A 27,481-nucleotide genomic window follows, 5' to 3' on the forward strand; every position below is an offset into this window, starting at 1 on the left:
TACAATCGGCACTATGGCAGTGCTAGGCGTGTGGGGCAAGGCATTTCCACTCGCCCGCACAATGACGCGCCGCTGCAGCCCCCGTCGCCGCCGCCGCACCCGCCTGCAGCATCACATCTGCCCCACGCCCTAAGCGGCCAGCCGCCGCGCCCGCATCGCTCGAGCGGGCCAGCGGCCAGCAAAGCATCAAGCTTGTCGCCGTCCATGATGCTAGCTATACGAAAATGATGAGCAGCTAAAAGCTGCACTGGGTGGACCGGTCCCAAGGGACAGGCAGTGTGAGAAGCGACGCCTGCCTGGACCGTAGAATGACGTTGCTATGCGCTCGTCAGTGCCTAGAGTTGGCTTGTCCCACGGCTTGCCCTCCGATGACGCCAGGGGAACCCCTGGATGACGCCCACCGAACTACAGAGAGAGAGAATGCTTTCCGGAATCCAGTGAATGGACGCTCCACCAAAGTCCGTCATAGCGAGTTATAGCAAGTGTCGGTTCGGGTTACTGGTATGTTACGAGTACAGGAGTAACGAAAGAGCAGCGCCGGGCAAGGCCAGCGCTGCGCCCTTGTAGGCCGGGCAACAGCCTCATCGCATGACGTGACACGATCCAACCGTGACACCATCCGCACCACCCGGTCGGATGGGCCGGGGTTAGACCTTGCTCTGCCGGTGAAATGCATTGTGCGCATAACAAGTGTAACGCTTTACGAGCATGACTAAAAGCAGGAGTTCTTGTGGGCGGCGTGCAAGGTTTGGCGGCCGGCTTGGTGAGTTGATGGTGGAGATGCCCCATCATCGACAGCCGGATGCAGTGCCCAACAATCACTTTGCAGTGTCAGGGCAAAATGGCGCGGCTGGCATAACGACGGAGTTACTGCACCGAGATTCCGAGGCATCGGCGCATCGCTGACTTGCTGGCCGGCTGGTAGTTTGTTGATGCGCATTCCTCAATACGGGCTGGTAGCGCTGATGTGTCCAGGAATGCAGGGCCGCCACTTACCCCACTGACCAGTACGGATGCACCACAGCAGTGCCGTGGCCCTGCAAACCCCTTGCTACTACCGCAACCCTACATCCCCCCTCACGGCGCCTGAAACCGCACCTTCCCGAAACTTGTCACACCATCCCCTCACCTGCTCACATCAGCAGCAACTAGTGCGCTTGAATGGGCTGCAGGGTCGCTGTTCAGGAACCGCACATCTTTGTGGAACTGCGTGGTCCTCAGGCTAGCCCTCAGCAAGCCGGGCGCTTGCGCTGGTGCTCCCGCTGCCGATGTTGGGTGGGGAGTCCTGCCAGTGCTGGCGTTCCTGGTGCTGCTCCTGCGCTGCGTGAGTGTTGTCCGCTTGCGGCAGGCTGCAATTTGAAGTCAACAACGTGTTTACCGCCCGTGCAAACGTGTCTCTTGGATGTTTGCGGCACCCCTGGTTTGCGGTGCTGCACCAGCTGCCTGCCTGCGCCCACTCGTGTGCTGAAGCTACTCCGCTCTAATCTGCAGGCGCGTGCACGTGTCCCAAACGAATGCAGGAGCCATTGAACCCTGCACTTTTACATTCCATGCTCTTTTACTCGCTTCGCTTTGGCCTGACTTCCGTAGTAAATGTGCGAGCACCGACGACGGCGTGAGCAGCGTGGAGGCAACCTTGCGTCACCCATAACTTATGACCACGACATGCATCGCCTCACCGCCCCAATCAAGATCTAACGTGTAGTCCTCCATGTGGGGTCCCACCATGTTCGTTGCAATCCTGCTGTAGTCTATCAGTTCAACCTTTTCTCGTTCATTGTCGCAACGTGTTTTACCGAGCTGCATTCCCACGATATGCTCAGTCACTGGCTACGGCGATATTTCGCCTGTGTAGCCCATAGCGGACGTATGCGGCGTCCTGCACAACCACTCCCAGCCGCAAACACAGCGGTCCATGCTCGCATGCTCATGAATAGAAACAGTACCCAACCAACACATACACGCACACACATAGTCTTTGCGCTTGTTATTCCCTGTGCTCTTTAACACACATACGGTACACGCGCACATGCCTGCACCCTCGATGTGCTCTCAGCCACACGCACCCTCCCACGCCATCCCAGCCCAGCTCGGCACCGCCGGGCCCTCCAGCAGGAGTCACAATCCCGCCCCGTCCGTGGGCGCCGTGTCGTCCCCATCGCCGTCTCCCATGCCCATCAACAAGAAGTCGCCCACGTCCGTGTCACTGTCCCCCACCGCCCCCGCCTCCCCCTCGCCTCCGCCTCCTCCGATGCCGCCGCCTCCTGCCAGGCCGTCGTTGCCCATGCCCAGCCCCATCAGCCCTGCCAGGCCAAACCCGTCCAGGGCCATGGGCGAACTGCCGTGAGCCACTTCGCCGCCACCGCCGCCGCCGCCATCCTGCCTGGCGCCCGGCTCCGGCGTGACGTCAGCGGCTGTGGGCGCCTGCTGGAAGGCAGCCGCAGCCTCCACGGCGGCGCTGGGTTGCGAAGGCGCCGGGCCGGCCAGGCTGCTGGCGGAGGGGTTGCGGCTGTGCGAGGGCGCGGGGTGCGCCAGCTGCGTGTGCTGCGGCAGGGCACCTTGCAGGAACGGCGCGGGCTGCTGCTGGTGCTGCTGCTGGTGGGCTGGGTTGTGCTGCTGCCCAAAGGTGTAGGAGGCGGCACCGGGAGCGGACAGCAGCGGCATAGCGCTGCCGCTCCCACTGTGACTGTGGCTGTGGTGGTGATGGTGGTGGTTTGAAAACGAGCCGCCGCCACCGCCACTGCCAGCCGCGGCGGCGGTGTGAGCGGACATGATGTGCGGCGGCGGCAGGTGCGGCAGGAGGAAGGGGCTCTCAGGCACCGCCGCGCCGCCAGGCTGGGAGCCCGCAGCCCCAGCCTGACCCATGGACGCCGATGTGCCGGAGCTGCCGGAAGCCGACGGGCCGCCGGCGGCGCGGGTGGCGGCCCCGTTGACTGACATGCGGCCGTGCAGCTCGGCGCCCACCTCCGAGCCATTAGGCGGCGTCGCGGGCGCCACCGCACCGCCGCTCGAGCCACGCAGCCCAACCTCCATGCCGTCGGCGGGCGCCGCCGCCGGCTCTGCTGCCGCGGGCGCTGGCGGCGGCCCCGCGATGCCTATCTTGGCGAGCTCCGCCGCCAGGGCGCTGTGCATGGCCGCCACAGCCGCCGCCTCGCGCCGCAGCTCCGCCAGCTGCTGCTGCGCCGTCGCCGCCGCCGTGAGCAGCTCGCGCCGCCGCTCCGCCGCCGCGACGTTCTGCTGCCGCACCGCGTCCGTGGCGGCGCGCGCGGTCGTCACCTGGAGCGTAGGGGGGGGAAGGCCGCGAAGGAAGGGGGGTTGCAGGGTCAAGGCAAAGAAGCAGAGCGCGAGAGGTAGAGCAGGGCGAAGGGTGCAAGGGCGCGGAGCGCTGGTGTTGACCTGGGGAGTGGTGGCCACCAGACAGCCGTGTGCAGTGTGCAGGAGCCGCACCCGGCCCCCCCCTCCCTCCGCTCCTCCTCCCTCCTACCCCGCCCAGCCCTGCACCCCGCCCTGCACCCACCCGCTGCTCCAGCTCGTGGATGAGCTGCAGCTTCTTCATGCGGCTGCGGTGCGCCGACTGCCGGTTGGCGATGATGCGGCGCGCGCGCTTGGGGTCCAGCTGCGCCGGGTCCAGCGCGTTGGCGCGGGTCTGGCCCACGAACTCGCTCAGCGGCTTGTCGGCTGCGGGCGAGGCAGCAGAGGCGGCAGGGGGGGGGATGCAGGGGTCAGGGGAAGGTGATGGAGGGCAGGGGTTAGGGGTTGGGGGGCACGGGGTTCTTGGGAGGGGGTAGGCGTGCAGTGGCAGGTCGTCGGGAGCGGGCGCGCGCTCAGGCAAAGGGCACGCAGCAGTTCCCGGACAGCCCCCGCGGCAGCTGGCCGTGTTCCGTGGCACACAGCTTAACTCCATTGCACAAACGCACGTGGGGAGGACTAGGGGGGGCGGGGGGGGGGCAGGCTCCAATGCAAGGCGGTCGTCACTCACCCACTAGGGGCAGCGGCAGTGGCAGTGCGCCCGGCAGGCCGCTGGCCGAGGGCTCGCTGAGGTCACTGGGGCTGCGCCGGTGCCGGCTGCGTGCGCCGCCGCCGGTAGACAGGGGCAGCGCGAAGCTGCCGCTGCCGTTGTTGCCGGGGGCGCCACCCTCGTCCGGCCCTGAGCCGGCTCCGGATGCGCTGGTGCCGCGCTTGGTCGCCGCGGCGCCGGAGGCCGCTGCGGCCTTGCGGCCGCGCTGGCTCACCTTCCCGGCACCTGCTGGTGAGGAGGAGGGGCTGTCCATGGCGTTCACCTCCTCTGCGGGCTCGTCGCTGCCGCGCCGACAAGCTCGCCGGCCGTTCGCTCGAGCGCCGGTCTGCTGCTGGTCAGAGGCTTGCTGCTGATGCTGCTGTTGTCGAGCCATGTCGCCTGGTAGGCCAAGAAGCAGCCCTGCTGCGCTGGTTGTTACGACCGAGTGGCCAGGCAGGCCGAAGTGCGAGGTTCCGCCTTGCTGAGCGGCCGAGCCAGGCGCTTGCGCTGGTGCTCCCGCTGCCGAGGTGTGGAGTCCTGCCAATGCTGGCGCTCCTGGTGCTGCTCCTGCGCTGTGCGACTGTTGTCCGCTTGCGGCGAGCTGCGATTCAAGGACGTTTAAGTCTTCTGAGGTGTCAACGATACCGTCGGTACAAACTTCGTCCAGGTCGAGGTGTAGGTTGTCTTCGTCGACATCTCGCAGCAGGTCTAATAAGTCGTCCGGCAGGATGCTGCCACCGAGGCCCCCCGGCCCCAGCGCCAGCGCAGCGGCATCTGCTGTAGGTCCGCCAGGGTAAAGGGGGGAGGGGCCATGTGCCGGGTGATGCAGCTGACCTGCGCTGGCTCCGGTGGCGTTGGGCAGACTGCCGGGCGGCAGCTCCGTCAACAATGCGCTTGCCGCCCATGCAAACGTGTCACTTGGATGTTTGCGGTGCTGCACGCGCCTTCGATTTGGCGTTTGGTGCATTCTTACGCAACCAGGCGAAGACAGGTGAAGGCGGGTTCCGGGCGAAAGAACCACCCGTGTACCACCTTAATTAATTAAAATAAATGTTTCAGAATGCATCGAATCATCCAGCAGTCGTGTTCAAGACCTAAACATCGCGAAATCTTTGCACGCATTACGCACATAAATGGTCTCATTAGGGGTGACCTACGGAATGTGGATTGGTAATTGTGACCAATATGAGGAACGCGTGGCCCCTCGCCCCTGGGCCGTGCTCCCCATCCGGTCCCAGGATCCTGCAACTTTTCCACAGGCAGGCCCCTAGCGGTGACATTTGAATCTTACTAAATGAACATAATGTTGAGCAACATGACAGGGCAGCGAAGGCTTCTGGTGCTGGGATTGCTTCTAGGGTTGGTTTCGCGCGGCTTTTGCGCACGGTTGCCCACTCGTGGGGACATTAGCAAGGGGAAGGGCCACAATGACGATGGTCAGCTGACACCCGATGCTGCTGCGGACGCAATTTTGGCGCTACCTGGCTTTGTGAACTCGTTGCCCTCGCGGCATTTTGGTAAGTCTCTCCCGCGCGATCGACTCCGCTTCTGCGCCATCTTCTGTGTTTCGTACATGAGCCTGTACCCGGGTAATGCAGCAGCTCATACGGTCTTTAGACCACGCGGCGGGGGTTCGCCTGCGGTTGGCGCTTTGGCCTCGGACAGTTAACGTGGCCCTGCCAACCCCTATGTTTGGCCTGAGCGCGAATCTTCATGCCCGCCCGTTCTGCTGCTGCTCCCACCTGCTGTCCATGCACCTTGTGCACTGCTGTTCTCTAGCTGCACGGGGGGCGGCACTTCATGTACCGAAGCGCACCGGGTGCTCGCTGCACTCGAATCCACTGGCGGCTGAACCCCTTCCTCATCAGTGTCACCCCTGGCACGGATTCCTCTCAGGCTCATGCTCCTGCCCATTCTGACCACCCACACGCCCCTCCTCCTGGCCGCTCCTCCCATTCCCTCCCCTCGCCTGCCCTCTCAACCCGACTCCCAGCCGGCTATGTGACTGTGGATGAGGCCCGCGGGCGGCGGCTGTTCTACTACTTTGTGGAGAGCGAGCGGGACCCAGCCAATGACCCCGTGGTGAGGGGGGTGGGCTGGTGGATGGTGGGGTGGGAGTGGCGGCGTCAAATCTGTCGGGGTGAACGACAACACAACCCAGAACGACGTGGAACACGAGGATGCATGGGGGTGTGTAAATGTGCGTGTGCGTGTGTGTGTTGGGGGTCAACGTTGAACCAATCCCGTAAGGAAACAGTCGCGCGGCAAGGAGAACTGCAGCTGCAAACGCGAGTCGTTGTACATGTGTGTTTGGGGGATGGGGGGTGGAGGGGGTTGTAGATACCAGCCCAAACTAAACTGAGCCCAATGCAGAAGAGGGGAGCTCTTATATGTGCAAGCCAACGAATAGGGCTGGGATGTCAGGGGGGAGGACAGGACGGCGGCGGAGGTCAAGTGGGCGGGGCATCATGGTCCCCGCGCTGGGGCGGTGGTGGGGTTGGGGACGCGTTTGAGGGTGGGGGTGGTGTTGTGCTCTGCACGTCCACAACGCAGGCTTGTAAGACACATATTCCGCTCCCCACAGCAACGGAACTCCTTCCCCCGAAGACCGCGGCCTCCTTGCCTCCATGTACACACACACACACACACACGCACGCGCACACACACACGCACGCACGTACGCACGCACACACACACGCACGCACACACCCCTTTACCCTCCCCCCCTCCAGGTGCTGTGGCTCAACGGCGGCCCCGGCTGCAGCTCCTTCGACGGGTTCGTGTACGAGCAGGTAGGAGGGAGGCAGGCATGGAGGCAGGCAGGGAGGAAGGGAAGCAGGGGTGGTGAGGTACAGAGGGAGATAGAGAGGGGAGGCAGGAGGGGAGGCAGGGAGGAAGGCAGGTAGAGAGGCAGGGCAAGCGTGTGTAGATGTGTGTGCTGGGGAGGTGTGGTGTTGCCGCGTTGCTCGGTGCGGGGTTCTGTGTGTAGCTGGGAGCTGTCAGGACCACTGCCGGGCGGCAGTAGCAGCTGGCGGCTCCGCTCTGCAGCCGCACCCGCCCGACCCCGCAGACAACTGCCATCGCGCAACCCGCTGCGTGTCATGCCTGGAGTTCACCCCCCCCGTCACCGGTAACGATTGCTGTTCCCCCAAGGTTGCCTACCGTCTACCATTTCCTTAGCTAGTCATGAACGGCTGCCCCCCTGTCCGACCCCTTCCGCAGGGTCCCTTCTTGTACGACCTGATTCCGGGCCCCGGCGGCCGCGGCGCACAGGCGGTGTCGCTGCGGAGGAACCCGCACGCCTGGAGCAAGGTGGGGCTGGGCGAGGAGGCGGAAGAGGAGGCGAGGGACGCATGGAGACGAGGGGATGGGCTTTGGGGTGGGCTACCCTGTGGAGGACGTGCCTTCCAACCCAAAAGCCTACACACGTTTGCGTGGGCTTCGGCCAATCCAGCACGCGTGCCGGCCTCCTGTCAGTCACTTCCCCTGGTGCTCGGTCCCAAACACATCACCCCCAACTTGCCACGACTTAACAACACCCTTCTCAACTCCCCCCCACGCACACACACACCCGCAGGTGGCCAACATGATCTTCCTGGACTCGCCCGCGGGTGAGCGCAGTGGGAGGAGAGGGAGGGAGAGGGTGGGGTGCGTCAGAGCGACGACGCAGCGCGAGGAGGAGGAGGGGAGCGCGGAGGGGGCGCATCCGTGGAAAGCCCTGACGGGCGCCCCCTGCACGCTCCCCCTCACCTAAACCTCTACACCGCATTTGTCTCTGAGCATGAAAACATACACACAAGTAACTTTAGCATGGCTAAATACAGTGCCCTTTTCTCTGACACCTACCCACCTACCCACGCACCCACACACACCCGGCCCCTCCCCTCCACCCCCCACCCGCCCCCTACTACTGTTCCTGGCTACGCCCTGACTTCTTAACTAATCATGAGTGCAACCCCACGACACGACTTCTTCTGCACTCTTCAGTGCGTCCTGTACCGCTTTTCCAACATTTTCCTTCAACCCCCGCCCCCCACACCGTCCCATGGATGGCTACCCCCCCCCCCCATGTACCATTGCTCCTGGCTACGCCATCTCGCCTTATTTAACATGCATGGAACCCCCCCGCACCCACACAGGCGTGGGTCTGTCCTACTCGGAGCACGCGGCCGACTACGTGGTGGACGACGGCCGCACCGCCCAGGACGCCGACGCCTTCTTGCGCGGCTGGTTCGCCCGCTACCCGCAGTACCAGGCCAACGACTTCTACGTCAGGTGCGGGGAGGGAGTGGGAGCGGTGTGTGTTAGGGGGTTTAGACCTTGTACACCCGACTTGTAAGGGGAGGGGGGTAGCCGTTCATGCGGAGAACGGAGCAAGTAAATCACGAGTATGAAGGCGGGGGCGCATACGGCATGGCCTCACTCGCGCCTCACCTGGGCCTCACCGCCCCCGCCAGCTCCTGGCACGGCCACTTGCCTGCCTCAGCCCCACTGACCCCTTTGCGCCGGGGCCTCCTTTTGCTCCCCTCTGGCAAGTCCAAGTCTTAGCAAACCCCCCTTTCTTCTTTTCTTCTCCACTTCCTAACTGACCATGAATGTAACCCCCCCTCCATCACCCCCTGCCACTCCCACAGCGGCGAGAGCTATGCCGGCATCTACGTGCCCAACCTGGTCCGGGAGGTGCTCATCGGCAACGAGGCCGGCGAGGAGCCCAACATCAACCTCGTGGTGAGCAAGCCGGGAGGGGGGGAGGCAGGCAGGGACAGACACGTGCGGGGAGGCGGGCAGGCAGGCAGGCAGGCGTAGCGGCAGCGGCCCAGCCAGGGGGGGGCAGGCAGGGACACAGCGGGCATGCACACGGACACGGACACACAGTGGGGCCGGGGCCAGCGGGGCGGTATTGGTGGTGACGTGTGTGCTGGCTACGGGGGGGAGGAGGGGGTTCCAGGTTAATGCCATGAGACGGCGGCGGCGGCGGTTTTGACCGGGCGTTTGGGGGGCTCCCCACACCGGGCCCAGCCCGCCCCCTGCCCTCACCACGCGTGCCGTGTCACTCGTGAAGGGACCCGCTATTCACTTAATGCTGTGGTGTGTTCGCTCCGTGTTGCATTGAACTGCTCCCCTCCCTCGCCACCCCACCGCCCCAACCCCGCCCCCCTTACCCCCCCTCCAGGGCTACCTGGTGGGCAACGGCTGCACGGACGAGCGCTACGACGGCAACGCGCACCCGCTGTACGCCGCCACCAAGTCGCTGCTGCCCTGGCGCCAGTTCCGGCAGCTGGAGGCCGAGTGCGGCGGGGAGTACTGGAACCGCACCGGCGGTGAGCGCGGGCGGGGGGGGGAGAGGGAGGGAGGAGGGGAGGGAGGGAGGGAGGAGGGGAGGCGGGGAGGGAGGAAGGAGGGGAGGAGGGGTTGTATATACCAGCCCAAATTGCACCAACCAAGTTAAACTAGCAGAGCACAGGAAGAGGCATTAATTGCACGCGATAATATATATGGGAGGGGGCCGCGGCGTCGTGGAGCAGCATGGACGGGGGGCTTGTGTCTCATGTCTCCTCCGTCGTCCATATGTGCAGTGGGGCGCCGCCTGCGCACAGCCCCCTGCACAGGGCACACTGCACCCGCCTCGATGCCCCTGTGTGCACACACACCCTACACGCTGCGCTGTGTTTTCCTTGTGCTTTCCCTAAACACAAAAACACCCTTGTGCTTTCCCTACACACACCCTTGTGCTTTCCCTACACACCCTTCAGATACACCCAACAATACCCTGCGCGTCTTTTCTTCCTTGTTCTCTTCAACGCACGCCCTCCACACACACGCACAATCCCCCTACACACGCACAGGCAGCACGTGCGACAAGCTGTGGGGCAAGCTGTCCGCCAACCTGGCAGCACTCAACATCTACAACACACTGCAGGTGGGGGCGTGTGGCTGTGGCTGTGTGTGTGTGTGTGTGTGTGTGTGTGTGTGTGTGTGTGTGTGTGTGTGTGTGTGTGTGTGTGTGTGTGTGTGTGTGTCTGTGTGTGGTGCCGCGGCTGGTTCATGTGTGCTCCCTGCATTCGCCTCTCTCGCCCTCTCCCTTCCTTGCTCACTTGCCCCGTCTGCCGCGCCCCTGTCCTGTTCTGTCCTGTCCTGTCGCCCCCACGTCGCGCTCAGGACTGCTTCCACGACGGCCCCGCCTCCACCACCACCTCCGCCTCCGCCTCCTCCTCGGGCGGCACCCCAAGCCTGCTGGGCACCGTGAGCCAGGAGGTGAGGCGGGCGGAGGGGGAGGGGGAGGGGTCACCGCTCCCGTCAGGGAAGCCACTCCCGGCAGGCAGGCAGGCAGGCAGGGGTGGGCGGCGTGCTGGTGGGCCACACAGCGGCACGCAGCGGCCGCGGCAGCCGCACACGTGTGTGTGTCCCCCAGCTCCGACCCCAGCTCCGACCCCAGCTCCGAACCCAGATCCGAACCCAGATCCGAACCCAGATCCGACGCAGCTGACACAAGGCTGGCAGACGGAGGGGGTGGGGTGTCCCGGCCGGGACACATGCGCCTGCAGTGTCTGTGGGGGGCCGGGGGCGGGGGGGAGCGGTGGTGCAGGCGCTCGGTACTCCCTGTCGTGCAACAGTCCGTATGCCGTAGCCGCGCACTGCTGCCTCCAACGAGTCCGGGGGCCCGAGTGTGTGCATGTGACGTGTGCACGTGCACGTGCATGTATGACCATGTGTGCCGTGTGTGCTGCATGTGTGTGCCGTGTGTGTATGTGTGCAGCAACTGGCGGCGGCGGGGCTGCTGGGTGTGTGGCCGCTGCCGGGCGGCGCCGTGCGGCCCGGGCCGGTGATGAACTGGGCGCACGTGCAGAAGCGCATGGGGCGGCTGGGCCTGACGCCGCCCTGCACCGACTCCAGGTGAGACAGAGGTGTGGGGTGTGTGGGCAACGTGTGTGTGTGGGGGGGGGAGGGGTGCGGGTTGCCGTTTACAAGCGAAAAGGGTAAGGCGTAAAACGCTACGACAGGTATACTATACAAAGGAGGAGTAGCCCAGGGGTGAGGGGAGGGGCGCCTGGCAAGTGCGTGTATGGAGGGTTGTTAGGGCTGTCTCTACGCTTGAACAGTAGCAAGGACTATGAGATGCAAGGACAGGGTTGGGTGATGGCGGCGTTCAGGGCTGGTGGGGCTAGGGCATGGCGTTGTTGGGGGCTCAGCACGCGGTGGCTTAAGGGCGGTGGCCTTATTCCGTAAGTGCGAAACTTATTGCCTTGGCGATGGTGAGGTTTGTTGTGGCGCGGTGGTGTGGTGATGCACAGGCAGTGCGCGGCCCGGCTAGGCATGTTGTCGCACACGCCCGTTTGCACCGACTCCAGGTGGGGGCGGGGTGCTGGGGCGGATTGCAGGGAGATCCCAGGCAGGGAGATCCCAGGCAGGGAGGGGAAAGCGGTGGTGACGGGGAAACAGGGGATAGGAAGGAGGCGCGTAGGAGTGCCGTGTTGCGCCCTGTGCAGTGTTACGGCTCCATAGCAATGTGGAGTGAGTGACGCTGCGGTGACCCGACCAGCTGGCCTGCACCAGCTGGGGGCCGCACACCATGGCACACTCCGCCCCCTGACTGCAACCCTTCCATGCACGCCCCTGCTCTGCCCCCGCCGCCTGAACCCCTCTTCTGCGCTCCTCCCTCGCTCCCGCCTGTCGGTGTGTGTGTGTGTGTGTGTGTGTGTGTGTGTGTGTGTGTGTGTGTGTGTGTGTGTGTGTGTGTATGTGTGTGTGTGTGTGTGTGTGTGTGTGTGTGTGTGTGTGTGTGTGTGTGTGTGTGTGTGTGTGTGTGTGTGTGTGTGTGTGTGTGTGTGTGTGTGTGTGTGTGTGTGTGTGTGTGTGTGTGTGTGTGTGTGTGTCTCCCCCTCTCTTCCCCTGCAGGGCCGCGGACATGTGGCTGAACGATGCGGCGGTGCGGGCCGCCATACACGCCGCGCCCGTGTCCGCCATTGGCACCTGGACCCTGTGCAGGTGGGGTGGGGCCAGGCAGGAAGGGGGCGGGGGCGGGGGCGGGGGCAGGGAAGGGTGGGGGTGAGTGCCAGAGGCAGGGCGGGAGATCGCCGTTCCCTGCAAGGAACGCGCGGCGCTCAGACGCAGCCCAAGTCATGCCCAATACGGTAGCCACTTTGGGGGTCATTAGGCGGCGGGGCCCAAACTGAGCCTGAGGACCAGGGGACCGGGCGCAGCGGATGTGGCCGGGGTACACCTGGACCGTACTGCCCTCGCCTATGGGCTCACCGTCCCAGTGGACGGCGAACCCACCTTCCCCCGTTGATACAAGGCTACCCCCGTCCACACGCCCGCCCTGCGACCCACAACCCGCCACACACGCATACACACACACACAAACATCGCCACACGCACACACACACACACACATCTACACACCGCAGCGACAAGATCAGCTACAGCCGCAACCACGGCTCCATGATCCCCATCCACGTCAACAACACCAAGAACCACGGTGGGTGGCGGCGGGGCGGGGAGGGGGGTGGAGGGGGCGGGGGGCTCCGACGGGGACCGCGGCGGTTGGAGTGGACGACAGGCAGTCTGGCGCGCTGTGAAACCCCATTGGGCCCGCGCAGTGTTGGATGTTCAGACGTGGCTTCAGGCCTGGCCAGCAGTGCCAGATTATGGCATGTTTAGGTTTGTGTCCATGGTGATGCTTCGCTTCTGGCGAACATTAACCTACAACATACACGCCGCACACGCCGCACACCCACACCCCTACAGGCCTGCGTGCGCTTATCTACTCGGGAGACCACGACATGGTGCGTGTGGGCGTGTGGGAGGGAGGGGGGGAAGGGCCATGATGGTGCGTGATTGGGTGTTGGTCGGGCCGCTTCACAGTCGCCCCTCCTCGCACCTGTGCTCCTCACCCCACGTCCCTCCCCTCCCCGCCCCCCCCGCCTACCCCCTGAGCACAGGCTGTCCCGCACACGGGCAGCGAGGCCTGGACCTCGGAGCTGGGCTACCCGGTCAAGAGCCCCTGGCAGCCCTGGTTCGTGGCGGACCGCCAGGTTGGTGGGGGCGTGTGGGGGAGGGAGGCTGGGTTGTGACAACAGCATGAGACGTCAGGACGCAGGGCCCGGGGGCGGGGGGAGGTCGTGCGTAGTCCTTCCCAACCCCAGCTGACCTGGGACCGGTCGCTGTTCGCCTTGTGTGTGGCCTCCAACCCGCAACCTGCATCCACCTAACCCCCTGCGCCACTCCATGACCCCCCTGCGCCACTCCACAACCGCCGTCTCCAACCTCATCATGCCTGGAAGGCTGGAACCTACCACCCAGGCCTCACCCCCCCCTGCCCCCTCCCCAAGATTGCCTACCGTCTACCATTCTCTTAGCTAATCATGAATGTACCCCCCCCCTCCCCAATCCCACAGGTTGCGGGCTACTACGTGGAGTACGGCCACGGCCTGACGTACGCCACCGTCAAGGGCGCCGGCCACATGGTGCCCGAGACCAACCCGCGCGACTCGCTGGCCATGTTCGAGCGCTTCCTGGCGGACACCCCCCTCAGCGGGCTGTGAGGCGGCGGGAGCCGCGGGGCAGGGGGGTTGTGAGTACCAGCCCAAACTATGTATATAAGGCCAGCAAGTGCATCCCGTCATCATCAGGAAGCTTGCCCAGCCAATCAGATGGGGACTGGTCACTGCCGCCATTGATATTACCTACGGTCACCAGTAACAGCCCGTGTGGGTTTTCTTCTCGGCGATGGGCGGCGACAGGACGTTACATGTTATATGAGCATGTGGGTGCCCTGGGTGCGGGGCACAGGCAGGCAGGGCAGGTAGGCAGCAGGGGGTGGGGACGAGGGGGGCAACGGCTACCGACGGTGCAGTAGGGCGCAGGGAGAGCTAGAATGCAGGAAGTACACGAGGAGGAGCCCGAGGGGGGGGCGATGTAGATCGGGTTGCAGTGGTGGCACCCGCACACGCGGCACCTCACTGCGGAGGCGGTTGCGTGTAAGGCACCGTGTCAAAAGAGCGCGAGGGAGGTTGCAGCAGATTGCATTTATTGGAATGTCGGACGGGCAGACGGAACATGGCACGTGTAGCGACCGCGGGGATCGCAGCGGACGGCGACTTGGCAAGCACGGTGCGGGGCGCACCGTGTGCTGCCATGGGATGCCCCCCCTGCCACAAAGCCGGAGCGGCAGAGCCCCAGGCGGCGGCAGCTGCGGCACCGCATCGGCGCCGCAGCTCCACGGGTGCGAGGCTGCAGGACATGCAGGCACAGCTCGCGTCCATTACGGAAGGCTGGGCGGAGGATCATACCGGGCATACAGACTCCCTGAGTCTAGTCCTAGCACCGTGCTAGTCAGCCTAGCCTGCTGACTCAAGAGTGCTGCGCTAGTGCCTCAGCCACAGCTCAAAGCCAGCAAACACCACTGGAGCTACAGTTGTACAACCAAGGCATGCGCGTCGACCTCCTTGATTGTAAGTAGGGCAACTCGCTTCGGCGCTTCGCCTACGCAGGAGCCTGCATGTGGGCTAGCACTTGGGCTAGCAACGCCGCAGAGACCGGGTTGGCAGGGCGCGGACGAGGGTACGGAGAAAGGTGAGGGCATGCTGCAATGCTGCGTGCTGCAGTGCAGGACACGCATGAGGGCAGGCCTACAGAGTTGTCGCCGCCAGTCACGGCATGACGCGTGACACAGCGCACATGACGTGCTGATGACGTGTGGCACGTGTAAAAGCAGAGGAGCTTTGATCTATCAAGTAATGTACGCATACCAGCTAATGGGCACGCTGGGACAGCAGTCGGCAGGGTTGGGGCAGGTGGCGTGGATTGCTGCTGGGTGCTTGCCGGTCGCCGTCCCTGTACTCGTTGCCCGTTGCATTTGATCTTTCGTCCGTTTCCTGGATGTCATTCGCGATGGCCAGGGATGGTGGCGGCGGGTTGCAGGCACCGTTTCGCTCAACTAATGGGGATCCATTGAGTGTGGGGGTGCAGGGTGGGGTGGCAATGGTCGGGGGCCTGGACCGGTGACACCTTTATCGAACAGCATGACACACGGCCGATCACACGTCCATAGCTCGACATACCGGAGCCCCGACACAGCGCATACACGAGTATCACAGTACAAACGGAACATACCCGATTAGGTTACGGCGTCAGCTTCACTAAGGACACACCTGCGACGTTCCCATGCGCATTTGTTGCACTTAAACTTACTGACTCGCCGAGATGAGTGAGGCGGCGTCGGCTCAACATGCCGAAGAGATACGGCGCATCCTGCTCAATAGGCACCTGGACGCAGTGTTCTCTAGCACCGGTCCCAGACGCCCGGGCAGTGCGCCCCCGCAGGCTGAGGTGCTCCCGGGAAGTCCTATGGGACCTCCTGCAGTGAACCTTATCACTGGGGAGCCGTTCGGGCGGGCCGAAACGGAGGTGAAGGCTCTAGTGCCAGCACCTGTGACCCACGCCAAGGCCCCCGACACTGGCGGGCTTGGGCTTCCGCCTGAAGCTGAGGAAGCGTGAGTTTGCGACATCGCCGGGGACCGGCATGCGTTTGAAAGCAGGAGTCTTTGTCGCAACCCCCTCCCTTGCTAAAGTCCAGGCAGCTAAACTTGACCTCCCGTCCTGCCCACAGGCTCCGCTCGCAACCAGATTACCAGCAATTTTATTATGCCAACGTTAGAAACAACCCGCGGCTCCCCCCGCCCCTCCCGGCGCGAGGCTCGTGGGCAAACAATGGCAAGGAGGACCCGGTAGGTAGACTGTCGACGTCATTTGAACGCTTGTATGTTACTTTTACAAGTACCTGGCCCCTACTGTTCCGGGCAGTCGCAGTAAAACGACGAGGATTCCAAACTATGCACCCACCCGGTTTCGCAGGGCAAGGCGGACGAGGCGCAGGCACAGGCCACGTTCAACTTGCTGTTTGGAGCGCAGCTGAACCTCAAGGTGGCTCGAGCCCGTTTCATTCTGGCATGCATACACTTTCCTTCTTTGCCTTTGGCCGTCGAACGTCACGCTGGGTTTGCCTTCTGTACCATTAACAGGATGGAGGCGCCGATCCAATCCCCATTCGCCCGACAGCAAACTTTTTGGGCCAGGTACGCAGTCGACATGCGGTCACATGTGGGCGATCGCGGGGCACCTGCTTCCAGCATCAAGCTCAGAACAGCCGAGCCAAGCATGGCGATCCACCATCTGGCTAACGATACCAGCTCGGTGGCTTTCGAGCTCTCCGAACCTATACCTACCTGCCTGCCCATCAAGCCACGGCGGCGCCCCTGCCTCTGGCCTCGCTCAAACGCCACCCTGCTCCTCCTGGCCCCTTGCTGCCCCCCCCCCCACCAGGACCTGGGCACCCAGCTGGGCACCAGCCTGGGCGCCGGCTCCACCGGCCTTTCGCCGCCCACGCACCCGCCCGACACCATCGCGGCGGCGTGGGCCAACGTGGGCAGCGCCAGCGCGGCGGGCAGCGCGGCCCAGCAGCTGGACTCGCTGCTGGGCGCCTTTGGCTCGCCCAAGCCGGGCGCGGGGCCCATGGGGCTGTCGCCGCTTCTCACGGAGCTGAGGGCGCAGGCCAGCGGCGCGTCCCTGTACTCGGTGCGTGTGCGCGCATGGGGCGTGGGGTGGCGTGGGGCTGTGGTTGTGTGCGCGTGGGGCCTCAGCGGCCTCCGCGACCTCGGGGTGGTGCTCGCACGCAGCGCATTGCCACCCGTTGCGACAGGGGAGGCCACGTGAACAAGGCCCTGTGCCCAGGCCTGCCCCGGTGCTTGTCATGAAGCTTGTCATGTCGTGTGTGCGCTGCCTGCCCGGCCCCGCTCCGCAGGCCCGCAGCGCCGACGAGCAGACGCTGCACGACAGCCTGTACCTGGGCAGCCAGCCGCACACGCCGCTGGGCGGCAGCCAGCACGGCGGCCTCACCGTCAACGTGGCGCCGGGCGGCCCCACCGGCCAGGCGCCCCACCCGCTGTTCGGGTCGTTCAACCCGGACAGCCCGCGGCCGCCCTCCATGGACGCGGTGGGCCGCTCCACCAGCAGCAACAGCCTGGGGGGCAACTCCTTCAAGGTGGGGGCGCTGGGCGGGGACTGGGGCGGGGACTGGGGCGGGGACGGGGGCGGGGGCGGGGGCTGGCTAGCGAGGGGGGGGGTGCATGCGATAGTGCTGAGGGCGGGTGGGTACGGCGGGCGCGTGGTCACGGCATAGATGTCACGTCTTACATGGTGATGCCGATGTGTAGGCGGGCGCAGCGGCTATGATATGGGGCGGGCGCCCATGGTACAGGCGGGCGATTGCATGAACTTGACTGGTGCTGCCTGTTTGGCGCAGGACCGGGGGCCGCAGGGGCGTCTGGCGTCCGTGATTGGCGGCGAGCGCTCCACGGTGCGCACCCCCTCCAAGCTGCGCATGGCCACCACCGCCGCCGCCGCCGCCGTGGCCGAACACGACGCGCAGCAGCAGCTGCTCAACAGCCTCACGGGGGCGGACACGGCGGCGGCGGCGGCGGCAGCTGCCGCGGCAGCTGCGGCGGCGGACCCGGACAACCCGGCGGCTGCGGCTGCGGCGGCTGCGGCGGCGCAGCAGCTGGTGTCGGCGACGCAGATGCAGGCGGCGGTGGAGGCCTTCCAGAACCTGCCGCCCGCGGCGGCTTCGGCGTTCGCGGCGGCACTGGGCGACCAGTCGGGCGGCGGCGTGGGCGCGCAGCAGCTCATGGCGCCGGATGGTGAGGGCGGGGAAGGGAAGGGAAGGGCATTGTGGCGGTCGCGGTGATGAAAGTCCCGCGATCGTCCAGGTCTTGTTGAAGTTGCGGGAGCAACTTGCGCGGACAGCGGCCAAGCAGGTCTTCCCTAACCCGTTCACTTACCCCAACCCACGCACACATATATACACACACCGAGCCGCTGCATCCTCCGGCCCCTGCCCTCCCCTCCTCTCAGTGTACCTCGGCGGCGGGGGCGTGCAGGCGGCGGCGCAGTCGCAGCACATGCAGGCCCAGGCTCAGGCCGCGCAGGCCCAGGCCGCTCAGGCTCAGGCCCAGGCCGCGCAGGCCCAGGCCGCCGCCATGTACATGGCCGCCATGTACGGCCCGGCGGCGCTGGGGCACATGGGCAACCCCATGGCGGGCGTGGGGCACGTGGCGCCGCTGTCCAGCCAGGCCGCCGCCGCCTCCATGTACTACGCGCAGCAGCAGGCGCAGAGCCTGCAGGCCATGCAGGCGGCGGCGCTGGCGTCCGCCTCGGGCTTCCCCGGCGCCGGCATGCCGGGGCTGGTGGGCGCGGGCGGCTTCGGCCCCAACGCGGTGGCGGCGGCGATGCTGGGCGGCATGTCGCCGGCGGCGGCGGCGGCGGCGGGGCTGGACATGGCGGCGCTGGCGGGCGGCGGCATGCCGGGCGTGGGGCTGGTGCGGCCGCAGGGGCCGGGCCACTTCCCGGGGGCGGGCAGCGGGGGCGGCGGGGGCGGCATGATGATGATGGGCGGCATGGGCGGCGCGGGGCCGGGCGGCGGCGGCGGCAGCGCCAATGCGGAGTACGCGGCATACTACCAGAAGATGATGGAGGCGCAGGTGGTGGCCATGGGGCTGGTTGGCGTGGGCGGCAGTGTCAGCAAGGAGGCCGAGGCAGCGGCGGCAGCCGCGCTGATGCGCGCCGGCGTGCCGCCGCCGCCGCCGGGGCCGCCGGGCGTGAAGGTCAAGCGCGACAGCGGCGGCGAGCCCCCGTACGGCCACGGCTACGGCAGTGACGGCGGCATGGGCCGCGCCGGCAGCGGCGGCCGCGGCAACGTGTCGGCGGGGCGGGACGGGGAGCGGATGGGCATGCGCGGCGGCGGCCCCGGGTCGCCCATGGCGGGCGGCGGCATCCCGGGCTCGCCCACACACGGCGCCGCCGGGCCGTTCGGGCCGGGCCCGGGCGGTCCCCCGCCCAACAGCCGCCTGCGCGCCGCCACGGGGCCAGGGGGCTACCAGCAGGGCGGCGACTACGGCGGCGGCGGTGGCGGCGGCGGCGGCCCCAACAGCGCCAGCGGCATGGCGCAGCTGCCGCGCGAGGGCCGCGACGCACGCGGCAGCAACGACGGCCCCCACCCGCAGCGCCGGCACAGCCAGCGCCGCGAGGACAACGGCGACCCCTCCTCCGCCGGCTCAGCCGGCGGCGCCGGGCACGGCGCCGGCGGCCGCGCGCCGCGCAGCAGCGGCGACACGCTGTTGGACGAGTACAAGAACAACAAGACGGGCCGCAAGTACGAGCTGCGCGAGATCCTGGGCCACGTGTACGAGTTCAGCCTGGACCAGCACGGCAGCCGCTTCATCCAGCAGAAGCTGGAGGGCGTGGCGGCGGAGGACCTGGAGGCGGCGTTTGCGGAGGTGCTGCCGCGCATCCTGCACCTCATGACCGACGTGTTCGGCAACTACGTGGTGCAGAAGTTCCTGGAGCACGGCACGCCCGAGCAGCGCCTCAAGCTGGGCCGGGCGCTGCACGGCCACGTGCTGCAGCTGAGCCTGCAGATGTACGGCTGTCGCGTGGTGCAGAAGGCGCTGGAGACGTTCCCGGAGGAGGCGCAGATGGAGCTGGTGACGGAGCTGGACGGCCACATCATGCGCTGCGTGCGCGACCAGAACGGCAACCACGTCATCCAGAAGTGCATCGAGTGCGTGCCCACGCACCGCATCGCCGCCGTGCTGGACAACTTCCTGCTGTGCGTGGTGCCGCTGTCCACGCACCCCTTTGGCTGCCGCATCATCCAGCGCATCCTGGAGCACGTCAAGGACGCGCGGCGCCGCTCCGCCGTCATGTCCGACATTCTGGCCGCCGCCGTGCAGCTGACGCAGGACCAGTACGGCAACTACGTGATCCAGCACGTGCTGGAGCGCGGCACGCCCGAGGAGCGCGCCTCCATCGCCGCCAGCCTGGCCTCCAGCGTGGTGCCGCTGTCCATGCACAAGTTCGCGAGCAACGTGGTGGAGAAGTGCCTCACCTACGGCTCCACCGCCGACCGCGACCTGCTGGTCAGCCGCATGCTGGGCGCGCACGGCGTGGCGCTACAGCTGCACCAGCAGGCGCACATGGGCGGGGGCGGAGGCGGGCTGGAGGGCGAGGAGGTCGAGGTGGGTGTGTTGGGGGGGGGGAGAGGGAGGGAGGGTTGGGGGGGGACGGGCGGGGAGGGGCGGGGAGGGGCGGGGAGGCTGCCTGATGGCAGAGGGAAGATTGCGAGGGCAGGGAGGGGGGGAAGCGAAGGGGGGCGAGGGATGAGGGCGGCATTTGCGTGGCTACCGTGTATGGATGCGTGGGTATGTGGAGGCGTCTCCCACTCACGCCCACCATTCTGCCTTCCCCGCCTTCTGCACCGCGCACTGCGCGGCACTGGCCCTGCAACTCCCCCGCGCTCCGCCTCCGCCTCCTCCTCCGCCACAGGACCCGGTGCAGGCCATGATGAAGGACCAGTTTGGCAACTACGTGGTGCAGAAGGTGCTGGAGGTGTGCAGCGACGAGCAGCGCGAGGTGATGCTGGCGCGCGTGCGGCAGCAGCTGCACGCGCTCAAGCGCTACACCTACGGCAAGCACATCGTGGCGCGCGTGGAGAAGCTGCTGAGCGCCGGCACCCGCTACCAGACGCACGCCAAGGGCCGCATGCTGCCCGACGACGAGGCGCTGGCGGCGGCCGCGGCGGCGGCGGGCGGCGGCGGCGGCCGGCTGGGCGCCGTGAGCGGTGCCGGCGCCGGCCCCAGCACCTCGGGCATGCTGCCGCTGCCGCCGCTGTCGCCGGACCCCGGCGCGGGCGCCTCCGCCTCCTCCTCCTCCACGGCGTCGCAGTCGCTGAACAACTCGGTGTCCGGCGAGACGACTGCGGGCGGGGAGGCGGCGGCCGCCTCGCGCGGCGGCACCGCCAGCGGGCAGGCGGCTGAGGGCGCCGCGGCGTTGACGGGCGTGAGCGAGAGCGGCGGCGGAGCCGCTGGTGCTGGCGGGGCCGCGGCCGGCGACACGGCGGAGGCTGTGGCGGTCTCTGGGTCGGGCGGCGGCGCAGCGCCCGAGCAGCCATCTGTCTAAGCAGGTGTTGGGCATTTGCGGAAGCTGCATGCAAGGCGCGCGCGTTTGCAGTAATGGCCTAGCAAGCTTTGGTGTGAGGCATGCACACATGGCAGCAACCGTTCAAAATGCAGAATTGTCACAGCTTTGATGACCGCACGCGCACGCGTGCTCCCCTTGCGCGCGCGCTTGATACCGTACGGTATGTGATGTTTGTATCTAGGTGTGCAGCGCGCGGTGCTTCTACATAGCCATGTGATGCGTGCGAACACATACGAGCACGACCTCACCAAGACACGCATGCGGATGCAGCGACGACAGCTGGGCTGCGCAAAGTGGAGTATACCATGCGTAGTTGGGCAGGGGGGCGAGGGACGAGCGAATGGGGGGACATGGAAGCACTGACATCGCCGCCGCGCGTGGGCTCCGTGCGGCGCAGCCGGCGCCTGGGACTGCGGGTAGGACTCGAAGGTCACGTACGGTGGTGGCTCGAACGGCCGGGTCCTGCTGCTGGTGCTGGTGTTGCTGGTGCTTTGCGGCAGGGGCTGGCGGTGGTCATGTAGACAAGGGGCCAGCGGCGATTATGGGCGTCCCAGAAGGCACGCCCTGATGTCGCATGCTACGGCATATTGTCTGGGGCCCCGGCGCGAGACGAGATGAGCTGCCAGGAGCTAGGTGCCTGGCGGCTAGCGCGGGTTATTGCTTCTTGGAGGAGCCTGAATAATACTGGTAGTGTCCAAGGAGTGCACACGGCACTGGACATGAAGAAGCGGCATTTACTTCACGCGGCCGAGTGCAAGCTAGCACCCGTGTCGCAGGTATGCGGGCACCAGCCGGTCAGTTGCACGAGCTACACGGGTGCGCTCTCCGCACTCGCCATTCATACACGTCGTTGTCCTATCGCAAATTTTATGTCTGTGCCTTCCGCGGTGTTTCAATTGTACCGGTTTGGAGATGTCCACTGAGTGTGGCTGTGCACTTGCGAAGTGCTTGGCTGGACTCGGTAGCGTGCGGAAGGAAGCGCCGAGTAACAACTGTGTGGACGTTGGTGGAGGGGGCAGAAGTGTAGGGAACAGGCGCGTGTGCGGAGCCGCGGAGTCAGGGGTCTACGGGACACAGTTGCTCATGCATGGTGGGGAGTTGTGCAGTGCTGGCAGATTTGGGTACTGCAGCACTGGAAGCGCGGGCTTGCCCTTGGGTGGTAAGTGTGTGTGCCTATGAAGTATGGCATGGGCTTGGGCTCCTGGGGGGGGGGGGCGGAAGGGCTTGGCGGCAGGTGGCGCTGGTGTGTGAGGGGCGCGGCGGCATGGCCGGGTCGTGTTTGCGGTTGCGGATGCAGCGGCTATGTGGCGGGCGCAGGTGGTCGAGGGCGGCTAGCTGTATGCCTGCTGCAATTGAACAGTTTCGTACATGACGAGGATGGTGAATAGCCCGACGGCGTACATGGCTGTGCATGCAATTTGGGTATATATGAAATACATGGGGGTTCGTGCCCCGCTGCAAAGTGAGGCGCGGCACCTTGGTACAGTTTCTCTGGCGGATGGGAGATGTTGGCGGTCTTGCAAGGGGCCCACCTGGTGTGCATCACGCCAGGGTTACAGTGCTGCGGCGGCGATGCTGGGGACGTGTTGGTGCAAGTTGCAAGGAGTGCGACGCCACGGTTAGTCGGTGTTTGGTTTGGTGTAAGGCGCGCGGCCCTGTCACCACGCTATATAACAAGAAGGCATCCCCCAGGGAGAACGAAGGCGGGTGAACACCGGAGCACTTTCATGGTTGGCTACCATCGCTAGCGCAGAAAGGCCGCTTAGATCCATTTTGCACCTTGAACATCCCTTGAAGCATTTACAGATAGAACTGTGCTAGTATAGTAGAATAAGCTCCTTGGGAAACGCGACGTGCGGCCCAGTTTTTCAGCGCATAAAGTCGCCGCTGAGCCTTTGCGCTCACCTGGGCCGCAGCTTTCGCACGCGCCGCTTGTGTCCAGAGCCTTAAGCACAGCGCTAGCGAGCAGTAAGTTTTGCTTGCACAAGTGCGGAACCTCGCTAGGCGTGGTCGCTTTATTTGCTCGGGGCCATTTTGATGCGTTTATAGAAACAACTGTGTGATTTTTGAAGCGCTGTAACCGCGTCTGCTTTTTAATATCATTAGAAGGGAACTGGCGATATTCGCATGTCCATCAATTCTCGTTTTTCCTTGGCCTTTCTTGCACTGCGACTGGATGCATATCAGTGGGCTGCGGGGCCAGTCAGCCAGCTGCGACGGGAGGGCCCGGCGTAGAGCCACAGGCGAGGCAAGAGGTGCGCTCAGGCGGGCGCGCGGCTTGGGCCGAACCGTCGGCAGCGCCCTCGCAGCTGGGGGCATGCAGGCCTAGGGGAGGCTCGGATGGACGTGCCGCTACATTTCATGCAAATACTAGGAATGTGTTAGGCGTACTGGAACACGCTGCAGGCACAGGGATCAGGGTTAAACGATGGGCGTTCCGCTGACGCGCACGCTGCCTGAACTCCACCGCCGCAGGCGCCACCAACGCCCAAGCCCCCGCCGGGCGCAGCACCTGCACCTGCTCCTGCCGCTAAGTCTTCTGCGGCGGCCTCTGCCGCCGCACCAGCGTCAAAGCAAGCCGCTGGGAATGGAGCAGCCGCCGCTGGGGCGGCCGCCAGTCCACCGGATGACGCGGCGGCAGCAGCCTCGGTGCGTCGCTGCCCACACTGCGTCGCTGCGAGGCACCCCAGCCCCTCGGCACTCGACCCCGCGCATGCATAGTTTACACTTATATACTGGTCACATCTCGGCGCATGGGTGCGGTCAATGGACTTGCCGTAATGCCACCAGACACGTCGCGACACGTGCTGAAACGTTTCGTTCTCAACACACGTGCCGCCCGTGCCGTATCCTCGTTCACCTGTCCACCCCATTAACACATGCCTGCCTGCTCCACGACACACACACACACAGGCGGCCCTGCTACGTGCCGCCGCCGATGGCGACGCGGCGGCTGTGGCTGCGCTGCTGCCGCCCAACGGCGCCGCAAACCCCAATGGCCCCGGGGCCGCAACAGCAGCCGCCGCCGCTGCTGACGGCACCGCCGCCACCGCCGCCACCGCCGCCGCTGCCTCCGGCATCCCGCTGCTGGCGGCGGTGGCGGGCGGGCACGTGGAGGTGGTGGAGCTGTTGGCTCGGGCGGGGGCGGACCTGGAGGCGCGGAACAAGGTGTGCGGGGCGTGGAGGCGGTGTAGGGAGGAAGGTTGAGGGGAGGAGGAACGGGTGTTGCTTTCGTTGTGCTCATAAACACATATACGTGTGCACTAATGTGCACATGCCCAACCCCACTCGCCGCCCAACGCGCTGCCCCACCCCTCCCTCAGGACACCAATACGCCGCTGCTGACGGCCGCGGGCGAGGGCCGCACCAAGCTGGTGGAGGCGCTGCTGGGGGCGGGCGCCGACCGCACCGCGCGCAACGCCTCCGGCCACACACCGCTGATCGCGGCGGCGGCAGGCAACTTCACGGAGGCGGTGGAGGCGCTGCTGGGGGCGGCGGCGGCGGCAGGCGGGGCGCCGGCACTGGAGCTGGAGGCGGCGGCGACTGGGGTGAGGGGCGGGGGCGGCGGGTTGGAGCATGCAATGTGGGTGTGCATGAAAGCGGGTGCGTGATTCCATGGATGGTGCTGCGTGACTCTGACCCCCTCATGCCACCCCCCGCACACACTGCAGTCGGGCTGGACGGCACTGCACTGGGCAGGTGTGTGCCGCACTGGGCCGTTGCGTGTGTGTGTGTGTGTGTGTGTGTGTGTGTGTGTGTGTGTGTGTGTGTGTGTGTGTGTGTGTGTGTGTGTGTGTGTGTGTGTGTGTGTGTGTGTGTGTGTGTTTATGTTTGGCCGTCAATGTGGACACAGCAGCCACTCTGGCCATGCGTCGACGCCCCGCCGTCAATCCCGGACCCAGCCTCCCCACATGCCTCCTGCCCCTTCGGCTCTCTTGACTCCGCCTGACCTCCGCACCAACCACCACCACCACCACCACCACCACCACCACCACCACCACCACCACCACCACCAAATACCACCACCACCACCCCTCGCAGCCGAGAACGGGCACGTGGGGCCGCTGCGGGCGCTGCTGCGGGCCGGTGCGGACGCGGCCGCACGTGACATGGACGGCCGCAGCCCCCTGGGGTGAGAGCCGTGGGCGCGTGGGGGGTGTTGGTGTGGTGCCGGATGTGAGGTTTGCACAGTTGCTTTATTTCTTACCAGTGTCAGTCTGCGATCCCCATGCACACTCCATTACAGACACAAACGCACATGCACAAGGCACGTTGTTTGTCCTCTGACTCCCCGTCTTCCGCCACGCTGGTACACACACACACACACACACACTTCGCGCAATGTTTCCTTGTGCTCTTTAACAGACACACAATTACACACACACACACACACACACACACGGTGACACACAGCCACCTGTGCACTCCCGCACTCCCGCACGTGCACTCAGGTGTGCGGCGCTGGGCGGGCACGTGGAGGTGGTGGAGGCGCTGCTGGGCGCGGGAGTGGACAAGGAGGCGCGGGACCGGGTGCGCACAGGGCGCTGGATGTGTGGGGAAACAAACATGGAACTAGATTGATCAGGGTCTGTGTGTGCGCGGCAGATTTGCCGTTCCCTGTGGAAAGTACGAGGCAATATCGTAAGCTGACGCTGATGATGAGCTAACAGAACCCAGATGCCTACCGAGGGATTGAGGCGTCGAAGTCGCGACGTTCTCGTGTGTATGCGTGCCGTGTCTTCAGCACTTCCCAGATGCCAGTACACCCCTGCTGCCCCCGCACCGCCTCCCGACTTCACACACCGCACGACACCGCACGACACCGCACGCGCCTTCTCTTTCTGGATAGTCATAATTGTTCCCCCTCCCCGACTCCAGGCCGGAGCCACGCCGCTGCTGCTGGCTGCCAAGGAGGGGCGCTCGGGTGCCGCCGCCGCGCTGCTCAAGGCGGGGGCAGACAAGGAGGCGGCCACGTTCGTGAGTGGGGAGGGCGGAGGCGGCTGAGGTGCCTGTCCGGAGTGTTAAGGTCGGGTGCTGGGGCTTGGAGCCCCTTTGTGCTGCAGTGTCGCCACGCGAGTAGCGCAGTCGCTGCCGCTGCCGCTGGCGTGGACGTGTCATCCTGGGCGTGTCAGACGCGCCAGTCGGTCATCAGTGGCGATGTAGCAGCAGTGGAGCCGCGGAAGCAGTCATATGATGTCAGTGGCTTGTGAGGTTGGGGGTGCTGTCATCCCATCATCAGGGTGCGCCGCCCCCACCAGCCACATGCCGCCCGTCCGACCAAAACGCACAGCGCTAGTGCCCCCGTGGCCCCGTCGCACCCACCCACCTCACACCACGCCTGCTGTCTAGTTCGCTACACTTCTCTGTACCAATCCTTGCAACCCCTCCTCCCTCTCCCATCCCCCCTCCCTCCTGCCAGGACGGCTTCACCGCACTGCACTACGCGGCCCAGAACGGGCACAGCCGAGTGGTGGAGGCGCTGCTGGGGGCGGGCGTCAACAAGGACTGCAGGACGGAGGTGCGAGGGGAGGGGAGGGGAGGGAGGCGCAGCCCAACGCAAAAGAGCGAGGAGGAGCGGTCAGGGGAAGGAAGCGGGGGGAAGGGACGGGGGGAGGGTTGTAAATACCAGCCCAAACCAAGTGGCAGCGCACCTCATGCAGCGGCAGATGGTGGCGAAAACCTCGCCGGCGGCGCAGTGGGTGGCGCAGAAGGTGTACCGCACATCTGGCACGCTGGTGTTGGCCGGGATGGGACGACGGCCTGCGCTTTCCGTGCAAGTTGCCTTCTCGCCCGCGTTCCATCTGTGCGCTACTTACTTCCACGCCCCCCCCCCGCCCCTCCGACCTGCCTACGACTTCACTTCTTAATTAATCATGAATGTAACCCCCCCCCCCCCCGCCCCTCCGCCCACCCCCCTTCCAGGCCGGCGCCACGCCGCTGGTGTTGGCGGCCCAGGCCGGCATGAGCGACGCGGCGGAGGTGCTGCTGCTGGCGGGGGCGGACAGGGAGGCGGCGGGCGCGGTGCGTGGGGCCGGGTTGGGGTGGCAGGCCGGGCCGGGGAGGTTGGCAGGGGGCGGGGAGGGGAGGGGGCGCCAGCACGGCCGCTCGGTTAACCTCGTTTACTCGCTCAGCCCACCCACCAGCAGTTGCTCGCCTCCCGCTCAAATTTTGAATGATGCGGACGACTGACTGCCCATCTAATGATTGGTGTGTTGTAAGCTGCACATCTGTTGTGGCTGCTGTTGTTGCTGCTGCTGCAGGGCGGCCGCCGCGCGCTGCACCTAGCCGCCGCCCTAGGACACGTGAGTGCATGCCGGGGCGGGGCACACCGCCGGCCCTCATGTGCGCAGTGCCTGACTCGATGTTGAAGGGTGTGCGGGGCGCACCACATGCCCCGCATTTCGGCATGCGCCGTGCTGACGACCACGTCTGTGTCGCCGCAGGTGGGGT

At 65.8% G+C, this 27,481-nt stretch overlaps 4 protein-coding genes across 6 annotated transcripts in view; 3 read left to right on the forward strand and 1 right to left on the reverse strand.

Annotated features, from left to right (window-relative positions):
* Positions 1 to 1,529: 1,529 nt before the first annotated feature.
* On the reverse strand, positions 1,530 to 5,136 carry CHLRE_17g746547v5 (uncharacterized protein). Its single transcript, XM_043072760.1, has 3 exons — positions 3,980 to 5,136; positions 3,518 to 3,678; positions 1,530 to 3,276 (listed from the first exon to the last, which is right to left on the reverse strand). Exons 1-3 carry the CDS (start codon positions 4,962 to 4,964, stop codon positions 2,119 to 2,121), a joined length of 2,304 nt encoding a protein of 767 aa, XP_042915219.1. The 5' UTR covers positions 4,965 to 5,136; the 3' UTR covers positions 1,530 to 2,118.
* Positions 5,137 to 5,236: 100 nt separating this feature from the next.
* On the forward strand, positions 5,237 to 14,720 carry CHLRE_17g746597v5 (uncharacterized protein). 2 transcript variants are annotated; one of them, XM_043072761.1, is made up of 17 exons: positions 5,237 to 5,514; positions 5,991 to 6,079; positions 6,730 to 6,789; positions 7,220 to 7,309; positions 7,575 to 7,608; positions 8,137 to 8,272; positions 8,632 to 8,725; positions 9,171 to 9,318; positions 9,844 to 9,917; positions 10,157 to 10,252; positions 10,755 to 10,891; positions 11,290 to 11,346; positions 11,894 to 11,983; positions 12,406 to 12,476; positions 12,746 to 12,783; positions 12,940 to 13,032; positions 13,396 to 14,720. In XM_043072761.1, exons 1-17 carry the CDS (start codon positions 5,313 to 5,315, stop codon positions 13,540 to 13,542), a joined length of 1,656 nt encoding a protein of 551 aa, XP_042915221.1. In that variant the 5' UTR covers positions 5,237 to 5,312; the 3' UTR covers positions 13,543 to 14,720. The 2 variants fall into 2 exon arrangements, with proteins under 2 accessions (XP_042915221.1, XP_042915220.1); XM_043072762.1 differs by lacking the exon at positions 11,290 to 11,346.
* A 406-nt stretch (positions 14,721 to 15,126) lies between these two features.
* On the forward strand, positions 15,127 to 22,778 carry CHLRE_17g746647v5 (uncharacterized protein). 2 transcript variants are annotated; one of them, XM_043072763.1, is made up of 9 exons: positions 15,127 to 15,492; positions 15,609 to 15,726; positions 15,854 to 15,922; positions 16,021 to 16,074; positions 16,322 to 16,573; positions 16,800 to 17,039; positions 17,301 to 17,694; positions 17,909 to 20,070; positions 20,378 to 22,778. In XM_043072763.1, exons 1-9 carry the CDS (start codon positions 15,203 to 15,205, stop codon positions 21,008 to 21,010), a joined length of 4,212 nt encoding a protein of 1,403 aa, XP_042915222.1. In that variant the 5' UTR covers positions 15,127 to 15,202; the 3' UTR covers positions 21,011 to 22,778. The 2 variants fall into 2 exon arrangements, with proteins under 2 accessions (XP_042915222.1, XP_042915223.1); XM_043072764.1 differs by having other exon boundaries at positions 17,316 to 17,694.
* Positions 22,779 to 22,826: 48 nt separating this feature from the next.
* Positions 22,827 to 27,481, forward strand: part of CHLRE_17g746697v5 (uncharacterized protein) — a 7,672-nt gene continuing 3,017 nt past the window's right edge. Inside the window, exons 1-13 of the mRNA XM_043072765.1 lie at positions 22,827 to 22,999; positions 23,219 to 23,286; positions 23,507 to 23,680; positions 23,945 to 23,994; positions 24,048 to 24,199; positions 24,355 to 24,579; positions 24,703 to 24,730; positions 25,073 to 25,163; positions 25,483 to 25,561; positions 25,910 to 26,008; positions 26,451 to 26,549; positions 26,954 to 27,052; positions 27,292 to 27,333. Of these exons, the coding sequence (XP_042915224.1) occupies positions 23,619 to 23,680; positions 23,945 to 23,994; positions 24,048 to 24,199; positions 24,355 to 24,579; positions 24,703 to 24,730; positions 25,073 to 25,163; positions 25,483 to 25,561; positions 25,910 to 26,008; positions 26,451 to 26,549; positions 26,954 to 27,052; positions 27,292 to 27,333 (1,026 nt within the window). The 5' untranslated portion in view covers positions 22,827 to 22,999; positions 23,219 to 23,286; positions 23,507 to 23,618. The remainder of the gene's footprint in view (positions 23,000 to 23,218; positions 23,287 to 23,506; positions 23,681 to 23,944; positions 23,995 to 24,047; positions 24,200 to 24,354; positions 24,580 to 24,702; positions 24,731 to 25,072; positions 25,164 to 25,482; positions 25,562 to 25,909; positions 26,009 to 26,450; positions 26,550 to 26,953; positions 27,053 to 27,291; positions 27,334 to 27,481) is intronic.

This window comes from Chlamydomonas reinhardtii, chromosome 17 (assembly GCF_000002595.2).
Source record: "Chlamydomonas reinhardtii strain CC-503 cw92 mt+ chromosome 17, whole genome shotgun sequence".
Taxonomy (NCBI): Eukaryota; Viridiplantae; Chlorophyta; class Chlorophyceae; order Chlamydomonadales; family Chlamydomonadaceae; genus Chlamydomonas; species Chlamydomonas reinhardtii.

What these genes read in the sequence shown, in the direction of transcription:
- CHLRE_17g746547v5 (XM_043072760.1), bottom strand. Translation starts at nt 4,964, where the DNA reads ATGCACCAAACGCCAAATCGAAGGCGCGTGCAGCACCGCAAACATCCA. An exon ending in ACTGCCGCTGCCCCTAGTGG is followed by an intron (nt 3,679 to 3,979) that starts GTGAGTGACGAC and finishes CCTCGCCCGCAG; the next exon opens with CCGACAAGCCGCTGAGCGAG. An exon ending in TCCACGAGCTGGAGCAGCGG is followed by an intron (nt 3,277 to 3,517) that starts GTGGGTGCAGGG and finishes CCTACGCTCCAG; the next exon opens with GTGACGACCGCGCGCGCCGC.
- CHLRE_17g746597v5 (XM_043072761.1), top strand. Translation starts at nt 5,313, where the DNA reads ATGACAGGGCAGCGAAGGCTTCTGGTGCTGGGATTGCTTCTAGGGTTG. An exon ending in GCCAACGACTTCTACGTCAG is followed by an intron (nt 8,273 to 8,631) that starts GTGCGGGGAGGG and finishes CCACTCCCACAG; the next exon opens with CGGCGAGAGCTATGCCGGCA. An exon ending in GGTTCGTGGCGGACCGCCAG is followed by an intron (nt 13,033 to 13,395) that starts GTTGGTGGGGGC and finishes CCAATCCCACAG; the next exon opens with GTTGCGGGCTACTACGTGGA.
- CHLRE_17g746647v5 (XM_043072763.1), top strand. Translation starts at nt 15,203, where the DNA reads ATGAGTGAGGCGGCGTCGGCTCAACATGCCGAAGAGATACGGCGCATC. An exon ending in CAGCAAACTTTTTGGGCCAG is followed by an intron (nt 16,075 to 16,321) that starts GTACGCAGTCGA and finishes CCCCCCCACCAG; the next exon opens with GACCTGGGCACCCAGCTGGG. An exon ending in TGGGGGGCAACTCCTTCAAG is followed by an intron (nt 17,040 to 17,300) that starts GTGGGGGCGCTG and finishes TGTTTGGCGCAG; the next exon opens with GACCGGGGGCCGCAGGGGCG.